At 40.4% G+C, this 18,506-nt stretch overlaps 1 protein-coding gene across 4 annotated transcripts; it reads right to left on the bottom strand.

The window, feature by feature from the left end:
• Positions 1-992: 992 nt before the first annotated feature.
• Positions 993-18,218, bottom strand: adar (adenosine deaminase RNA specific). 4 transcript variants are annotated; one of them, XM_087812094.1, is made up of 17 exons: positions 18,121-18,218; positions 13,129-14,564; positions 12,741-13,066; positions 11,515-11,701; positions 11,232-11,434; positions 10,063-10,198; positions 9,767-9,996; positions 8,268-8,424; positions 7,005-7,173; positions 6,545-6,638; positions 6,290-6,409; positions 6,092-6,219; positions 5,824-6,006; positions 5,567-5,679; positions 4,405-4,532; positions 3,483-3,539; positions 993-2,129 (listed from the first exon to the last, which is right to left on the bottom strand). In XM_087812094.1, the coding sequence occupies exons 2-17, from the start codon at positions 14,452-14,454 to the stop codon at positions 1,817-1,819; spliced, it is 3,870 nt and encodes a 1,289-aa protein (XP_087668220.1). In that variant the 5' UTR covers positions 14,455-14,564; positions 18,121-18,218; the 3' UTR covers positions 993-1,816. The 4 variants fall into 4 exon arrangements, with proteins under 4 accessions (XP_087668220.1, XP_087668218.1, XP_087668219.1 ...); XM_087812095.1 differs by lacking the exon at positions 3,483-3,539 and having other exon boundaries at positions 994-2,129; XM_087812092.1 differs by lacking the exon at positions 3,483-3,539 and having other exon boundaries at positions 9,767-10,198.
• Positions 18,219-18,506: the final 288 nt, after the last annotated feature.

Genomic DNA, 18,506 nt, shown 5'->3' with positions numbered 1-18,506 from the left:
TCATTTTTATGAAAGTATAAATCCGTCGTTGAACTCAGTTACAATCAGACAAAATATTAATAAAAAACATTTTAAATAACTTGCATTTAACATTGAATTATATTGAGTTAATATTTCCCCTCATAACTCTTTGGTCTCCCATCAAATTACACTCAAGTTTTATTCATTTTCCTCCTTTTTTCGGAGGTTGCCTGACGTTTATAATGATCGTGATTTCGTTTTTCATACATTTATGAAGTATTTATTCGTTCTTTAGTGAAGTACAAGTATCTAAAAGATTTGAAGGCCACGTACAATGACATGGCGGGAAAACTACTGTCCATCATGGATGACAGTCACGAATGCTCCTCCCATGATGCAACACTAATAGACTCAGGGACTCATTCGTTCATCGTGCTTTTAGACTTTATAATTCTGGAGTGAAAAGATGATTCTTGTTTTATGAATCTGTCGTCTGTGTTGATGCGTGCTGGAAAAACAATTTCTTTATTGATCTCTAGAGGGATCAATAACGTTTATCCATCAATCTATTTGGCCCTCACGTGAATATTTACCTCTTTATTGATACATATAAAAACATTGTCAATATATAATCATCAAGATTTAGTTGTTTTTTTCTTACAGTGTTGTCAATTGTTTTTATTTCCTTTAATTGTTTTGCTCACATCACTCCCAGTATTTGGATGTTGCCTCCCTCTGCTCTAATCCGATCGATTCCTTTTATCGATCAAAGCCATTGATAAAGCTCTACCATCGACTCAGTAAGTCTATGATTAAAATACAAGAGTCTGTGGTTGTGTCTCCATCTGCTGGTCAAGTAGAGCGTTGCAATAAGCGGGCTTTTTCTCTGATTTGAAAAACATTTTACACGAATCTTAGGTATAGAAGTTTGTACTTATTCTGATGTAAAGAAGGAAACGGTCTGATCGATTGAACTTCCCAAGCATCACAAAAAAGCATCAAAAATATAAGAAAAGTGGATTTTCTCACAGTTTAATTAAAACTTTGTTGTAAAAACGATTACAATGAACTCATACACAAACTGACGAACACACGTTTGAGAGAGTATGATTGGAATTTTATCTCTGCTGGAAATATTCTGTGATATATATATATATATATATATATTTATATATATATATATATATGAAGAAGAAAAAAAGAAGATAAATAAGGACTCAGCAGGTTAAGGCAAGATTAACACAACAAAGGCGACGGGAAGCTTCATGAGTGTTTCGGTCAAACTAAGGTGTTGTTTTATGACTCATAACAACCATTAAATTCTTAGATTTGTCCAAAAAAACCAAACAAACAACGATCAGATGTAATCATGAGATAAAACAAAACTAAAATTTAAAACTCGTCATCGAACATAAAGCAGACCTCGACGATCAGAAAGCGATTTTAAAATGAATTATGGGTATAAAAAAAAAGTTCCGATCGGTAATCGCAGGTCCGTCAATCAAGACCGATCGATCCCCCGCGATCACCGGGACTTCCGACAGAAAATGAGCGTTGCCATGGGAACCGCTGTTGCAAGCTTGAAGCCTGGACTCTGCCCTCTAGTGGAAGCTTCTGCATGTACACGAGCGCTAACATAGACGAGGAGCGCACGGAGAGGGAAACGAACACGGAAGTAATTGGCAGGAGTTAGAATTAAAAATCTCGAACTAGTATAAAATGTCTATTTAAATAACTTTTAACAGCGACCTCTTTCTTTACAACCATAACCTTTGACCTCTGTAGAGTGTCCTTCGAAAACAAAAATCAACCTTGTGCTTTTTTTTTGCATATTCCTAAACATGATGGCGCTCCTCTACATCTCCTCCTGCTTCACCTCCGCCGCGCTCCCGTTGTTGCCGATGAAGCCCGAGGGCAGCCGGGCGTCGACGAGCGCCAGCTCCTCGAAGCTCTTCTCCTCCAGGGGTTTGCTGATCCAGGCGCCGTAGCCCAGGACGCTGAGGGCCTGGAAGAAGTTGTGCTTGGCCAGCTGGAAGGAGGCGGCCGACAGCTTGGCCTGGGCGTAGGACGGCAGCGACAGGAGGTCGGCGCGGCCGCACCGCTGGCACAGGCAGCGGAACAGATGGAACAGGTTGGACTTGGACACGCGGGACACGGCCAGTTTGTTCCTGGAGGGAAGATAATCGCGGCACGTCTGAGTCGGACAGTAGGTACGACTGGAGACGGATAGCAAAGCATCAATACAACATACTGCGCCACCCGTGCCCATCTGAACACGCTAGCAGCATTGCATCATGGGTAATTTACTAGGGGTGCGATTGACAAGAATCTGGTGATATAATACGTACTATGATACAGGGGTAAATGATACGATATATTGTGACACTGTAGTATATACAGTAGTATGAAAAAGTTTGGGCACCCCTGTACATTTTCATGATTTTCCTTTATAAATGATTGGTTGTTTGGATTAAAAATTCCAGTTAAATACATCTTATAGACAAACTAAATAAAGTTTATATGATTTACAGAAGGTGTGCAAGAATTATTTAAACAAAATTAGCCATGTGCATAAGTTTAGGCATCACGAAAGGAAAATTACTCAATGTTTTGTGCATCCTCCTTCTTCAGGAATAACAGCCTCTAAACGCTTCCTATAGCTTCCAATTAGGGTCTGGATTCTGATGGAAGGTATTTTGGACCATTCTTCTTTACAGATCCTCTCCAGTTCAGTCAGGTTTGATGGTTTCCGAGCATGGACCGCCCACTTTAAATCACACCATAAATTTTCAATAATATTCAGGTCTGGGGACTGAGATCATTCCAGAACGTTATACTTGTTCCTCTGCATGAATGCTTAGTAGATCTTGAGCAGTGTTTAGGATCATTGTCTTGTTGAAAGATCCAGCCCCGGCGGCACTTCAACTTTGTTACTGATTCCTGGACATTGTTCTCCAGAATCTGCTGATATTGAGAGGAATCCATGCGCCCCTCAACTTTAACAAGACTCCCGTCCCTGCACTGGCCACACATGCAGCATGATGGAACCACCACCAAATTTTACTGTAGGCAGCAAGTTCTTTTCTTGGAATGCTGTGTCCTTTTACGGCCATGCATAACGACCCTGGTTATGCCCAAATAACTCTATTTTAGTTTCATCAGTCCACAGCACCTTATTCCAAAATGAAGCTGGCTTGTCCAACTGTGCTTTAGCATTCCTCAAGCGACCCCGTTTGTGGCGTGTGCAGAGAAAAGGCTTTTTACGCATTACTCTTCCATTAAGCATCTCCTTGTGTAAAGTGCGCTGAATAGAAACAACCAATGATTTATAAATGAAAATCGTGCCCAAACTTTTGTGTGTAGTATTTTCGAGTACTTGACTCTGGTGTTACAGAATTTACAGACCAAACGACTCTTGAAAAAGTCGTAACTGCTTTCATTCGTTTTCAAACCCAAATATGTCCAAACATCAGCTGTAAAAGCTGCTGGAGTCCCTGTATCCTCTCGTTCTCAGTCATTACCGTTTTGTTGCTTCATGATTGTGGCTTTCAGTACACGATCGCGGAAATCCGCGGGCTCTGTAAATACATGCAATGGGCTATGACGATTCGGACAAAAAGGAACATAGTACGAGTACATAACACGATCTGGGAAATCATCGATCCATTAGCTTAGCTTTACGTAGATTTATTTATTTATCTGTGTATTGAGAGTTCCTTTAGCTGCGGAGGATGTAATAACTGCTGCCATCTAGTGGCTGGAAGTTTAGTTGCAACACAAAAATGAACAAGTACTATGAATATTTTCAAAAATATATATATGTTACACACGTGAAATAGAGACCATAAAATAACTAAGATAAAAAATGCTTTGAAAGCCATATATATATATATAAATTTAAAAAAATCAAATACAGTAGAGTGCTGTGAATATTTGCAAAAATAAAAGTTATCCTCAATCTAACACATAATCGATGCTTTGAGACACGAAGAGACAATACATTATCAATAAAGAGTATTTTTTTCTTCCATTATATACAATAAGTAGAAACTTCACACAAGTATTAACCTGGTGGATTACTGGTAGCCTTTGTTTTGCAGGACAAAGATTTTTATTACGCTACACAACACAAACTCACAACTGCAGAGTGAATGTTTTTCTCTTAACTGAGGAAAACAAAGCACATTTGCAAATGGATCGCTGATGATTTCCTAGACCGCAGCTGTTGACGACGTAATGACTGCTGCCATCTAGTGGCTGGAAGTTTAATTGCCACACAAAAATGAAATTACTACGAATATATAAATAGATAAAAAATCTATACAGTGTGGTGAAAAAAATAGTGCCGATTTATCAGTATCTTAATATATATATATTCTCACACCACCAGTAAATACCCAGCAGACCCGCCAAAGTGACGTGGGATTGAACCCGGCTACATACCCGTCTAGTTTGCCTTTGGTCCCGTCCAGTACCTCCACGCTCTGCTGGTCCGGCAGAGACCAGTTCACGCTGGACTCTTTGGTCTTGCCCGTGTGTCGTGTGGAGTCGTACACGCTCACTCGGCCAACCTGCATCGAATCAAGTCAAAGTGTAAACGCCTCCTCTTCAAAGATCAGTCGCAACCTTGAGTGTGTAGTAATGTGATCCTTTACTGTGTGAATGCTGGTACATTTACAGTATTGAGATCCTGATTCTTCTTCAGACCTTAACTTTGTGCCGCTTCTCCTCACATAAATCTTATCTGAATCGTTCAAACTTTGAACAATTCAGCTTGTTCCCGAAATGCGGGCTATGTTCTAGCTCTCCTTTATCTCTTCCACCCTCTTTTTCTACCCTTTTTTCTCCCATTCATTTCGATGGGGAAAATCTCCAATTCATGTTTCAACTCTTTCCACTTTGACCTACTACTTCTACTTTTACTACTAATTCCACTACTACTTTGACCTACAACTTCTACTTTTACTACTAATTCCACTACTACTTCTACTCCTTATTCCACTACTACTTTTACTTTTACTACTTATTCCACTACTACTTTTTCTTTTACTACTACTTCCACTACTACTTTTACTTTGACCTACTACTTCTACTTTTACTACTAATTCAACTACTACTTTAAAATGTTCTACTACTTGTACTTTAACTACTTATTCCACTACTACTTCTAATTTTTACTACTAAATCCATTACTACTTTTAAATTTCTACTACTTCTACATTTGCTACTAATTCCACTTCTTCTACTTTTACTACTAAATCCGCTTTTGCTAGATTCAATTCTATTATGGGATGTTTACAGATTCAGCAGAGTCAGCGTTCACGCTGAATTTTCTTCTGGAAATGCACATTTTCTAGTTTTACTTAGGACTTCTCTATTTTTATTTTGTAATACTCCCGTTCTATGTCCCTTTATCATCCCTTTTAAACATATATTGCTGAGTCAGCACATTCTGCTGACTAACATGAAACAAGTAAACATCGACACAACAGACACAATTTTTTCCGACTCAACCCCGGACGCATTAATGCAGCGTGACCTAGATCCCGCCTTTTGATGCTTTCCATGTGATGTTGCTGAAGTGTTTTTTTTTTTTACTAGTTACCTCGGGGTGATTGAGCATGAAGGGTGTGGGCAGCGACTGCGAGAAGTTCTCGTTGTCCCGGGCCAGCCTGCAGCACACGGCTCTGGTCAGGTGACCGTGGCTGTACAGATAGCCTGAGAGGGAAAATAATAATAAAAAATATGAGATGAGATGGAACAGAAGATAATTGTTGAGAAAAACTCAACGTCAAAACAATTCTGGACTCACTTAAGTAAAAATCAAAGTAGATTCATGTTCATATGCTTGAAATACTTTACCGAGTGTGATGGACTTCAGGTAGATGGGGTGAATGAAGTGAGTGAGCAGCGCCCCCTGCAGTCCCAGCACGTTCCAGCGGAGAATCTTGTCGCTGCAGCTCATCGTCCGTAGCCTCTCGCCGTGCTGGATGCCGTCCCAGGTGGGCACGATGGCGCTGGACTCTACGGGGATTGTGCCTTCACCTGGGGCATGCACACGGGGGAGAGGTTAAAGGTCGTGCGGAAAAAAAACAACGTCGTCACCTTGTGTTGCTCTAGTAGCCGTTACCGTTCTCCACTTTGGTTCGAAGTTTCCCCTGCTTGGTGTTCTCGAACAGAGGCTGGTGTCCGTCCAGAGTGTCGCCCGACTCGCTGCACGACTTGTCGAACAGAGCGCCGTCTCCGCAGGGGGCGGTGCTGTCAAGAGGCGAAAACACACCACTATCGACACCGTCTGACTCAAAAAAAAAAAAAACGCAGCTCTCACCTGATGTAGAGGTGAAAGGTGATGTCGGGTTTGATGCACAGCCTTTCTTGTTCCGCCGCCGGCTGGAAAATACTCTCTTCCGAGCCCTCGTAGTGCTTGAGGAGCTCGCTGTACAGAAACCTGAGATCAAAGGAGAGTTCGACTTTTAACAGACGTCCCGAAGACACAGTCCGGGGACATGAAAGCGGATATTTTCGGAGCGGGGAAGGTGGGAAAAAAAAAATGTGAGGCGAAGGAAACAAGATCCGTTTGTACCGGACGAATCCCCTCCTGGAGATGATTTCAGCGTGACAGTCGTTCACCGTCTCCCCTTTAAGGCTCAGCTCTTCCCCTTTTACACAGCGGTTCCCTGGAAACAAAAACAAGGATTTTATTTTCGTACACAGAACTGAAGGGTAAAGAATATTGTGACACGCTGCAGGATGGAATAACAAAAGTCCTTGATCACACTGTTAGTAGGAGACCTTACTTATGGTGACAACAAAACAGTGAGCTCCCATGATGCCTTTCTAGACACTGCTCTATTTATTGGCAGCTGATATTGCCATGTTGAAAAGCGACCAAAAGCTGCGATTGGTTGGCTGGGCGGCAAAGCATTCAAGGGATTGTTCAGGTCACCGTTACTCAGAGGGTTATTTTGAGAGTTGGAACATCTATATGGTCCCAATTTCGCAGTTTTCATTCCATCTTTAATGTAAAGCCGATGTTCATTTACCAGTTCCCAGGCTGACGACGGTGCCCAGGCCTTCGCCCCTCCTCATGACGACGGTGGCGAGGATCTTGCGGCCCAGAAGGCTGTGCTGGATCCTCGTGGTCAGGGCGTTGAAGCGCTGGTGACTCAACATGGCGATCTGGTCGTGCAAGGTGCTGCCACTCACTGGGAGCTGAAGAAAACACAGGTGTTAAGGATGATCCAATAGAAGTTTTTTTTATTCCTGAGGAAATGGATTTAAGATGTTGTTTGTCATTTTACCATCGTTGTAAAAGTCTTGATGAGAGACGAGGGTTTAAAAAAGAATCCAAGTTAAGACCAGAAGCATTAACTAAGTAGCAGTTAAGCACAAAATACTACATAAAAAAAATAATTAAATGTTCTTTCCGCCTGGAGCATTCACAAATGTTATTTAATTAATGACAATCCATACACGGAATGTTTGAATAATTAAATATTAAAGTTAATTATTATGGCCATAACATATACTAAAGCATTTTGCTTGTAAATATTAAAGTGCCCCAACCAAAAGAAAATGCTAAACATAATTACAACATAAAGTTAAAGGTCATTTTATGTTTTCCTCACTTAATTAATGTTGAGAAAAGGTTTATTTAAGTTATTTATTCATTTTTATTTGTGTGTTGACATTAAACTTAATAACTAGGTAATAGGAAACAAGTTGCCTCTTTCGTCTGTAGAGAATTCTTCTCCTAGATATTGATTAATTGATGGAAAAATACTTGATAACTAAATAGTTTAATGGCTTAATATTGAGCTTTCATTTGGAACTTTAGATTTAGATAGGCAGTAATATTAAGGTGACTTTAAGGTATTTTGAGACATTAGTATTTAACGTTCTTAAATAATCCATTAGAGGCTCAGACACCGTCACAGCAGGAGCATGAAGTAGGATTACACTCGTGGACATGTCGGCAGATACTCCTGCAGATACTACTACATTTAGTGCATCACTGCTGCATCCATTGCATCAACTTGAATCTGCTTTTATGAGCCATTTCTGAAGTGAGCCTTGTAAATGCATCACTCCAGTCCAGCTCCCTGGAGGCTCATAAGTCTATTCAATCATCCTAAAAGCTGATAGACCGTCCATTCACTGACGCCCAACACAGACTTCATGGTCATATAAAAAGCATCAGAGGATTTTCAGACTCTTCGAGTGGAAGAAAAGAAGCTTTGAAAGAAGGTTCGGCACGAGAGCCGATACGTGTTGACAAAGGTAACAACGTCTTATCTTGTCCAAACCTCAGCTGGGATGAGCTCCCCGGTACGAGCCGCTCGCTCGGCTTCTCCGATCAGAACGCGGAGAGCGGCGTCAGCAGCTTCCTGTTTCCCCTGCTTCTTGTTGGCCGCCGAGACGGGGGGGAACCATCGCCCGCCGAGCTTGGCTTGGTAGGTGAACCTGAAGAACAAACATGATGAACTCAACTGAAAATAAAAGCTGCTTATACGTGTTTAGTATTTAAAATGAGTGTCAGAAAATACCAATATAATTTAATATTGTCGTATAAATATTCAACAGCACTGTATCCATTTTTTTTTAAAACAAATTACACGCAAACATTCATGTGAAAAACAAAATAATTACAAATATACATCCCTCTGTTTGAATTCAGTGACCTTAAGTTAAACATGTAGCGAAAAAGGGTCTAGATTTTGTGTGTCACCGGTTACATGCAGTTCGATATATAACTCTTAGAGGGTTCTATCTCCATTCAACCTCTTCCTAATCCCATCACAGCAAAGCCCTTCTAGTAGTTATCAGGGAACTTACTTCAAATAGGTGCTAAATTATACCCAACATAAGATAAATCACAGAACTTTATTTACCATTTTTCAGATTATAAGGCGCACCCCTCAATTTTATTAACCAATTTTGCGTGGTATACAGCGCTCAAAAATATTTAAAAACGTTAGTTACAAATGACAGCAAACCATGAATTATTATTACTGTGTGAGTCACAGTAGTATTACTTCGGGACTCACAGACGTATTACTTTACGACTCACAGACGTATTACTTTACGACTCACAGACGTATTACTCTACTAGTCACCGCAGTATTACTCCGCAATTGACTGTAGTGTTACTCCGCGACTCACAGTAGTATTACTCTGTGACTTACAATAGTATTACTTAACGACTCACAGAAGTATTACTCCACTAGTCACTGCAGTATTACTACATGATCAACCGTAGTGTTACTACTGTGATTCACAGTAGCATTACTTCTGCGATTCACCTTATTATTACTCTGCGGTTCACTGTATTATTACTCCATGATTCACTGTATTATTACTCCGCGATTCACTGTATTATTACTCCGCGATTCACTGTATTATTACTTCATGATTCACCTTATTATTACTCCGCGATTCACAATATTATTACTCCGCGATTCACCGTGTTATTGCTCCATGATTCACTGTATTATTACTCCACGATTCACTGTATTACTACTCCACGATTCACTGTATTATTACTCCGGATTCACTGTATTATTACTCTGCGATTCACTGTATTATTACTACGCGATTTACTCTATTATTACTCCATGATTCATCGTATTATTACTCCGCTTCAGTCAATGCAGTATTACTCTGCGAGTAAACGTAGTACTTTTGCGCGAGAAAGCTTTGTATTATTACGTGATTTACCATAGTATTACTCCGTGAGTCAACCTAGTATTACTCTGCGATGAAGTCACCGTAGTATTACCCAAAGAACACAGCAGAGAACACATACTTGGGTTCATGAGCTGGACCAGACTGTCCAACCAGGCGGATCTCGGCGGCGAAGCCTCGAGCTCTGGCGTACTCCAGGAGGCCAGAAACTGCGTTGTTGTTCAAGTGATTGATGAGATCCCCGACCCCGGCCTCATGCGCCGCCCGCAGCTCGTCAGCCGTCAGGGGGGGCAACGAGGGGCAGTTGGTCCCAGAACCGTCGCCATCACTGGTGCCCAGAGGCAACTGGGGCTGGACCACGGAGAAAGACCGTTTAGAAGCGACGAGGAAAACTTCGTCAGGCGTTTGGTTCCTCACCTTGTTGAGCTGCAATCTTCCGTCGGCCATCAGCTCTTTGACCGCCTCTTCCGCCGCCAGCTGGCGAGCCGCCTTCTTGCTCGGAGCCGAGGCCTCGGCAAACAAACTCTCTCCAACCTTCACTCTGTACATGAACCTGGAGCCAAAAACAGAAGCGTTTCCTCAATTTATCACTCGCTACACATAAAGGCTTTTCACACGGGAGCTCGACACACATTAACGGTGGACAGAGCCGCCACAGGGACTTTCTATTTGTGTCGTGTCTGAAGCAGCTGCTGCTAAATCCTCCATGCTTAGGAGGTGAAGGTAAACTCATCAATTACACACACATACACAACACTGTTTTGTTGAGATGCAAATCAGATCTGTAACACACACACATACAACACACATATCTTAAAACACTGATTTTCAAAACATCTCAACATAGTCTGACAATATTTTGGTTTTCTTTATCTACAAAATCTAAAGAAATAATTTATACAGAATTAAGTTTAAAATCTTTACAAATATAATATATATATAAATAATAATAATAATACTATAATATATAATAAAACTAATAATAACCAGCAGTGAAATAAAACGTATTTAGATTTTTTACATGTTTTGTTTTTGGAATTCCTTCTATAAAATTAGATATTTTATAATATAACTCATAAATAACTAGTAGAGCTAAAGTCATGTCAAGTCATGTTCCTGGCAGATGTTTGTTAGTAGATCAATGTTCACGTCGATACGGTGACTTTTAAAAGACGCCAGCGTTGAACATAAGATAAGGAACAGAGATTATGGATGTCAACCATTAAACACACACTTCCAATAAGAACTTAACCGATGGTGAAGGATAGTCATTCACGATATTTTACGACCGGAACCAGATGTTTATTGAAAAAACTACCAGAAATGATGTTCATATATCAGTATTTCCTGAAAAGTTTCCTTGAAATCCATTCACCAGTTTTGATTTTGCTGATACGCCGTCAGATAGATTGTGGTTGAGGATTCAAGAGGTCGTATGGAACAATAGATTTAAAGACCATGAGACATGATAGAACACACTGTCTCTCAGCTGACTGACGACGCTTTAATGCCCCCATTAACTGGATCCTTTAAGGTTAAATGGTGAACTCTCGTCAGAAACCGAACAGAAAGACTCAGTGAGTAACCTTGGGTCATGTGGCGGGCCTGCTTGGCCGGTGATGATGAATTCGATGGCGTTCCCGCTGCGTTGACTGTACTCCATCAGGACAGAAACCGGGTTCTTTCCTCCGGGCAGCGACCGGGACAGCGGTGGCTTCGTCTCTTCGCTCGTTTCCATCCCTTCCACGTTGCCTTGTCCAAAGATCCCACCAACACTCTCAGCTGGACCCTGGGAATGCGGAAAAGAAGCTCAAGAGTTACACATTGATACTTTAAATAGTTCATAAAGGTTATAAGATACTGACTTACACTCGAGTCTGGCAGCATGTCTATGACCGTGTCTGCATTGGCCGGGGTCCCCTCGTCCCCCGGGCCCTGCATCTCCTCTATCAGAACCCTCAATGTCGCCGCGGCAGCGTCCTTCTTCGCCACCTTCTTGCTGGAAGCTTCTGCTGCAGGGAACGTCCTTCTGTTGAGCAACACCTGCATGCGGAACCTGAGATGGGAAAAGAACGAGCTACAGATGAGGTGCAGAAGGTTGTCGCTGCATGATTCATGATGAAACGTTCATCTGGAATATGTTTTGAAGGCAACATCGTACGTCTTTGTTTGCTCCGCTTTGTTTTTACACCGAGTTTGAAGTGAGTAACTACTGATTTACTGAGACGACAGAGTAAACATTTAAACAAACAACATATCCAATGGTGTATATACAATCACAGAGTTTAAAAGGAGACAATAAAATTATAGTTTACATGGAACGGTTAGTTATACTTAAACTAAAAAGTAAAACGTAGAATTATCACTGACCTTTTAACAAAATGTTCATTAACTAAAATATGATTTTGATACTGTCAAACAAAACCCAAGTAGAAATGTTTTTGAAAAAGACAATGTAAAACGGCTTTCTTTTTATCTGTGGTCTATATATTTTTTTGTCCATACAGTAAACGTATCAACATGTTCAGGAAATCAGAATATCGTTTTATTTCCTGTCCCTTAAAAGGTAAAAAGAGATAAATGAACAATTGGCATGTTTCATTACAAGAACGTCTAAATAAAATGTATATGCTAGTAATATAGAGTCAAATAACATATTAAAGATTAGATTTATCATCCGTGTTGTTATGTTGTTATTAGACTTGTTTTTGTCCAGGTTTTATTAATCATGTAAACACTTATTTGGCCCATGAAACCAGTCATATGGTTTCATTAAGCCCCCCTGTGTAGACGACAAGAAAATCTTCTTTCGAAAAAAAGCATAATTCCATATGAAAACGATTTATGTTCTCCCAAGTTTAACAGGAGCCAAGGTCTCAAGCAGGTAATTCCCCAAACACTTGTTTGAACTTCAATAGAAATGCACTGTTAACAAGATTTTGGTCACAATAAAATATAAGATTAAGATTTTTTTTGTGGTTTAAGGTCATACGTTTCTTGTTCTAGATTATTTAAAAAATAATACAAAGTGGAAATGTTTCATAGCCTACAGACAACTTTCACAATCAGATGAATGGGATCTCAATGTTTCTAACCTGGGGTCATGAGAAGGTCCCATCTGATCCAGCAGTAGAAATTCGCAGTTGTGTCCCAGATACTGAGCGTACTCCATGAGGCCGCTCACTGGGTTCTTGAGTCTCACTTCTTGCAGTTTGGCCCAAAGGTTCTGAGGCGGAGGAGCGGCCAGCGACACGGCCACGGTTCCGATGGCGTTGCCGTCGTTCATCTTCATCCTCGCCGCGTCCGTCTCTTTCCGGATGGCGTTCAGGAACTCTGGGATTTCATCGTTGGCCCACTGTCCTTCGCTGGCCTCCTCCACTTGACCTGCAGGAGAAGACTGCCGCTGGACGGCAAGTTGAGGCTGTAGGTGGTGAAGAAGAGTCAGTCGTGACAGAGAGAATCAGAAGAAGTGCAAAGACATACCGGTACAAAATCATTTTTTTCCAGAATCCACGATGGAGTGAGGGAACCAGGCATTCCTGACACACTTCCAGCCACCTCCGGATTGCTCTGCGATGCTTTTATATTCCTCTGCATCTTCTCTCTGCGGTGGTCTGAGAGCTGCCACGTGTAGGGCTGGACCTCAGAGTTCCTGGTCACTTCGCCCTGCTTCTCCAGTGCGTACAAGGTGGGGTTCACCTGCTTGGAACTTTTAAGCCCCATATTTTTGGCGATCATGATGGAGGTGGCCCCTTTCGATGTCAGGAGGTACTGCAGAAGCAGCTCTTTTTGAGTCGTCATCATTGGACCGTTTACTTGATGCTCCTCCTCGTTGGGATCTTCTGTGGATGATGTGGAGTCTTCAGAGTCGGATGACTCGCAGGAGATGCAGTCAGAGAAGCTGGATTCTTTGTCAGAATCCTCTTGCCCTTTTTCATTCAGATCAAAAGCTTTGGGTTCAACCTTGACTTCAGCTCGTTTGATTGGTTCGGTACCGACAACTTCATGTACCAGTTCTTTATATACAGTCCACTCAGGAGGAGTAAGACCCTGCCTTGAGGCCCTTTGTAGACTTTCCAAAGAGTAAAGTGCTTTGTTGACGATCTTTTTGGGCAGGTGCAGTTTTCTGGCCAACGACTTCGCGGAAACCTTCTCGTCCGGTTTGAGAACAGCCAAGTTTCTATGAACAAGTTCCTGAATGTCAGGTGTGAGGCTGATGGAGACCTTTGATGGCCTGTCTTCTCTTGAAAAGGTTTTGTTCTGAAGAGACAAATGATGAAAGCTCTCAGAAAGATCTCTCACTTGGTGGTTCCATTGTCGGTTGTAGTGACTGTAATCGCTCTGGTTCAGATGTCGAGGACTCGAACTGCTGTTTCGAGGTCGAGCATAACTCGAGTCCTGGCTGTAGAACCCTCTTCCCCGGTTCGGATATGTACTGTAGGGGGAACCGGCACCTGAACCTCCACCTCTGAGATGGCTCCCTCGGAACTGAGGAGCCTCCGACGATTGTCCTGTGAGGAACTGTATCTGCTGGTAGTGGAAGGAGCTCAAAGATCCTTGATTCTGGTTTTGATAAGGATCCTGGTGATGGGGTCCTCTGTGGATGTGTGGGAAAGGCGGGGCAGAAGAGAGGAGAGAGGGATTAGCGGGCTGCAAAGGTCGGGTTGAGCTGTGGTAATTTGGAAAGGGGGGCTGAGGAGGTCTAGGAAAAGGTGCAGTTGGCTCTGTTTGGTTGTAGGCCCTGGATTGGTAGTGGGGTGGTGGCTGCTGGGAAAAGTGGTCTTTAAGTGTCCCTCTACCTCTGCTCATAGCGCAGGGGTTTAGGAAAAGGGGGACACAATGAGCTCGCTCTGCAGCTTCTTCTGTTGATCCTTCAGCAGCATCCGATAAACCTAAAGTCCAGTTCAGTTGAAAACAGCCTGTGACAGAGAAGAACAACTTACATTTAAAAAAAGGGTTCCTAGACCTTAAGTCAATTTAATTCAAGACTTTTAGTTTAACCCTTGTGTTATCTCAGGTTCAAGGTGACCCTGAAAGCCCTGAAAACAAGTTCACCTCGACCCAGAGACAACACAAGGGATACCTCAATCACATTTGTTTTAGGGCCTCCGGGTCACCTTGACCTTGAGGTAACACAACGGTTAAATACCAGTTAAAATTCAACTTAAGACCAACTCGACAATCCACCAAAATTGAATAAAACAAACAAAACACACACTTTAACGACACAATTTATATTCCATATCTATTCTTAAATTACTTTTTAACAACTGAACAACTTTCCTTAACTCCCATTGATCAAGATTATTTAAAAATGTCCTTCACAAAATACAGTGTGCCTCGTATACATCGCCTGTTAAAAGTTCAGCCATGAATACAAATATTGGTCAGTAGATTATATACACTTTACGGCCTTATTTTTAGACTGATGAATTTAATTGGACTTTTAAACCCTTGTGGTATCCCTTGACCTTGACATAACACAAGGTCTAAAGGATCAGTGGAAACCCTGCAAAAGAATGGATTATACTCCGTTACATTTTAATCCTGGAAACGTGTACAAAAGGAATAAAACAAAGCGCATTGAAAAATCCTCAGTAAGACCCAGACGGGTGTGTCTATAATCGCACCGAAACTTAATCCCAGGGTAAAAGGACATTCATTAATAATTCAAAGCCTCGATGAAGATTTAAATTCCTTTTCTGACCTTTTGAATCGTTGAGGATACGAATAAAACTGAGGAAGGAAAATTGATATCAGTGTTGAAGACTTTTTTTTTTTAAGGTAACTTCTTGATTGAAAACATTAATAAAACAACTCATAGAAGAGAATTAAAAACATGGGGGTCAGGAATATTCTATCCTCCCAACAACATTGATTCAGAATCAAGTGTCATTTCTGACAACATGCAATAATGTCAGCCGCAGTGAGACTGACAACATTACACTCAATACTGGCTCGGGTTTCGTCTCCTCCAGCATTACTGATCTGTCACACTCCAGCTCCTAACACTGGGCTGTTGGTGCATCACTGTAATGGAGGACGACAGGACGGAACAGAGCCACAGGGGCCACACTTGGGGAAGTGACTCCTCTTGACTCTTGTGATGCAGGGACCACAGCAGGCGGATGTAAACGCATGAATCAAGCCTTGTCCTCGCATTCCACACATTCGACTGCACATCAACGTTAAAAAAAAAAAAATTTAAACTTTATCTTACCTTACTTGTAGTCAAATAAAGAGAGTTTAAAAAGAAAGGAATTAACGACGTTATTAGTGTAAAACAAAAAAGAATAAAACGCATTTAGCTAAAAACGCAAACTGAAAACTGTTAAACAGCGTCTAAACTGTCTGCTCCTAAAGTTGAGGTTGATATAGTTTCACGTGGACAATGGTCGACACCTGTCTGGAGAATGAAAACGACTGTCACGCTTCTTTTTTTTTTTTTTTTTAAATAGTGCACGAGAAGGAAAAGGGAAAAGGATTTGGGAGTTTCGTTTTCCTTACGACAGCGGTGGTCACGTGACTCAGAGCGACGCCGTGATTGGCAGAAAAGTGTGGAAAGTGCGTTCGTTAGAGAACACGCTGGATGAGCAACGATCAACAAATAATAGTAAGTAATGGAAATGTAATGTTCATTCCATATTTATCCGTGTCTTAAATTATGCTTTAACAATCAAAAACAAATACACAGTTAAAACGACATACTATAAAATGAAAAGACAACATAGAGATAAAAGTCTTAACTTCATCATGATGTTTCTGATATTTCTAGTTATGAACTGACAATCATAATCTTTATCGCAAAGGTTGAAGGTGTTTTTTGTTATCACATCAGTTTCTGTTTGGAGGAAAGTCCCCTCCTTAGTAAAACGATATTTGTGTGACGTTTCCAGATTGTGAAATGAAAAGTAGTTGCCGCTTTTATAATGTTTACATTTCAAAATTGAAATTTAAAACATTGCAATTAAAACGGGTTTGAATTTATTTATTGCATACATAGTTTTAGGATTATTATTTTATATAATATATTCTATATACCGTAGATCTTTTTGTTATATATATATATAATTTGGGGAAATTGTCCATAGGTATGAGAGCGTGATGCTGGTAGTATGTCTTTGTGTGCCCTGCGACAGACTGGCGTCCTGTCCAGGGTGTCCCCTGCCTCTCGCCCGATGACTCTGGGATAGGCTCCCGCGACCCTGACCCCGGGACAAAGCGGTAGTCAATGAATGAATGAATTATATAAATATTATTTATTTCAAGGATAAGGACATAAATAATTAACTTGGAAAGTGTTTGTCTCTCTCAGGAACACTACCCAGACGCTCCATTACAATTTGATTCATCTTTATCTTAAAACTCAATTGATTGTTTATATCAAGCACCTTTTTAAAACAAAATAATACAAATTATATTCTTGTAGAGAATATACAATTGTTTGTATGTAGATTATGATTATAACCTGTACTTGGCAGAAACTACACAGCAGCAGAAAAGTGGACAGAGATGAATCGGAACAAGATTCAGAAAAACGAAATTAGATCCTATTTGGACGGTTGAAGGGGAACTAATGTCAAACTCAAACTCTCCTGAATTACTCATACATTTCAAATGACAGTGATTTCAATGTCAATATTTCAATGAAAAAGAGAGTTTTGTAGAAACAGACACATACTGATAAGTACAATAGAGGTCCAGACACTTAAGACACTTAAATCAACATTATTCAACTACACACTTGTGAGGGATATTTATAAAAAATCTAAGTAATTAAGTAATTTTTATTTGTATAGCGCTTTTTCAGACCAGGGTCACAAAGCGCTTAAACAATCAAAACAATATTCAATAAAGTATATATTTAAAGATCAAGATAAAACTGATAACACAACAGGAGTTCCAGACAATCAACTAATATAAATTCAAAAACACATGACGGCAACAAGTGTGTGAAATATGTTAAGACGTATGTTTTAAGTAATAAGTATATTTGTCAATCACAAAATCAATTAATATGAATAATATTTACTAAAAATCATGTTACAGCTTGTGACATATTTTTGATACTTCCACTCGGGCACTAATATTCTACTGACCACGAAACACAATATATATACAGTATATAACACAATATGATCTAAACAAATGCTTTAAATAAATTTCACTTCAGAGTATCTCAGTCTTCACTCAGTTTTCAGATCGCGAACTTAACTCCTCCTCTTACACGCCATGCATGAACAGACGTAGGTTTGTCGATATAAGACACGACTTATAAAAACACTGAACAACATTAAAATAAACATCTTCTCATGAGCATCTACTCCACCTAATGTTAGCATGTTAGCTCCTCCGGCAGCAGCACTGTCTCTGCAGCATTTCTCCCATCGTCCCACTTAATGTCCTATCACATATCTCAACGAGACACACAACAAATAAATGCAAGATAATAACCGCCATTTTCACAACATTTACCTTTTATGCAGTGCCTCTGTTTCCAGGCGACTGTTTCTGTGCGATTTTCAAAATGCGGACACAGGAACAATCAAACTGGTAAATGAACTGTGACGTCACTCTCCTGCGACCGAGCGAGCAAGACCGTCGCATGTTTATATCGTTAAACCTAATCCAATATTTACTACTAAATAATAATACTATTACGAACGTATTTTATTCTGTGTAATATACGTTATTTCCTTGATCAGTCAATCTGATATTTTCCATTAAAAAAAAGTATTTAAAAGACAAGAAACAGTTCACATTTTATTTCAGTCCTAAATTTAGTTGTAAAATAAATAATTAATTTGAATGTAAAATTAATTCAATGTGTTTTTATAAAAATGTAACGTACGAGAAACACA

Source organism: Callionymus lyra, chromosome 17 (assembly GCF_982586985.1).
Source record: "Callionymus lyra chromosome 17, fCalLyr1.hap1.1, whole genome shotgun sequence".
NCBI classification, from domain to species: Eukaryota; Metazoa; Chordata; class Actinopteri; order Syngnathiformes; family Callionymidae; genus Callionymus; species Callionymus lyra.
This window is presented reverse-complemented; position numbering and strand designations above follow the sequence as displayed.

Bases quoted from the DNA above. Each gene is read 5' to 3' on its own strand.
- adar (XM_087812092.1), bottom strand. From the start codon at position 14,454: ATGAGCAGAGGTAGAGGGACACTTAAAGACCACTTTTCCCAGCAGCCA. The intron at 10,199-11,231 runs GTTACTCACTGA...TTTTGGCTCCAG, and splicing joins GGCCCGCCACATGACCCAAG to GTTCATGTACAGAGTGAAGG. The intron at 6,007-6,091 runs GTAACGGCTACT...TGCATGCCCCAG, and splicing joins TCGAACCAAAGTGGAGAACG to GTGAAGGCACAATCCCCGTA.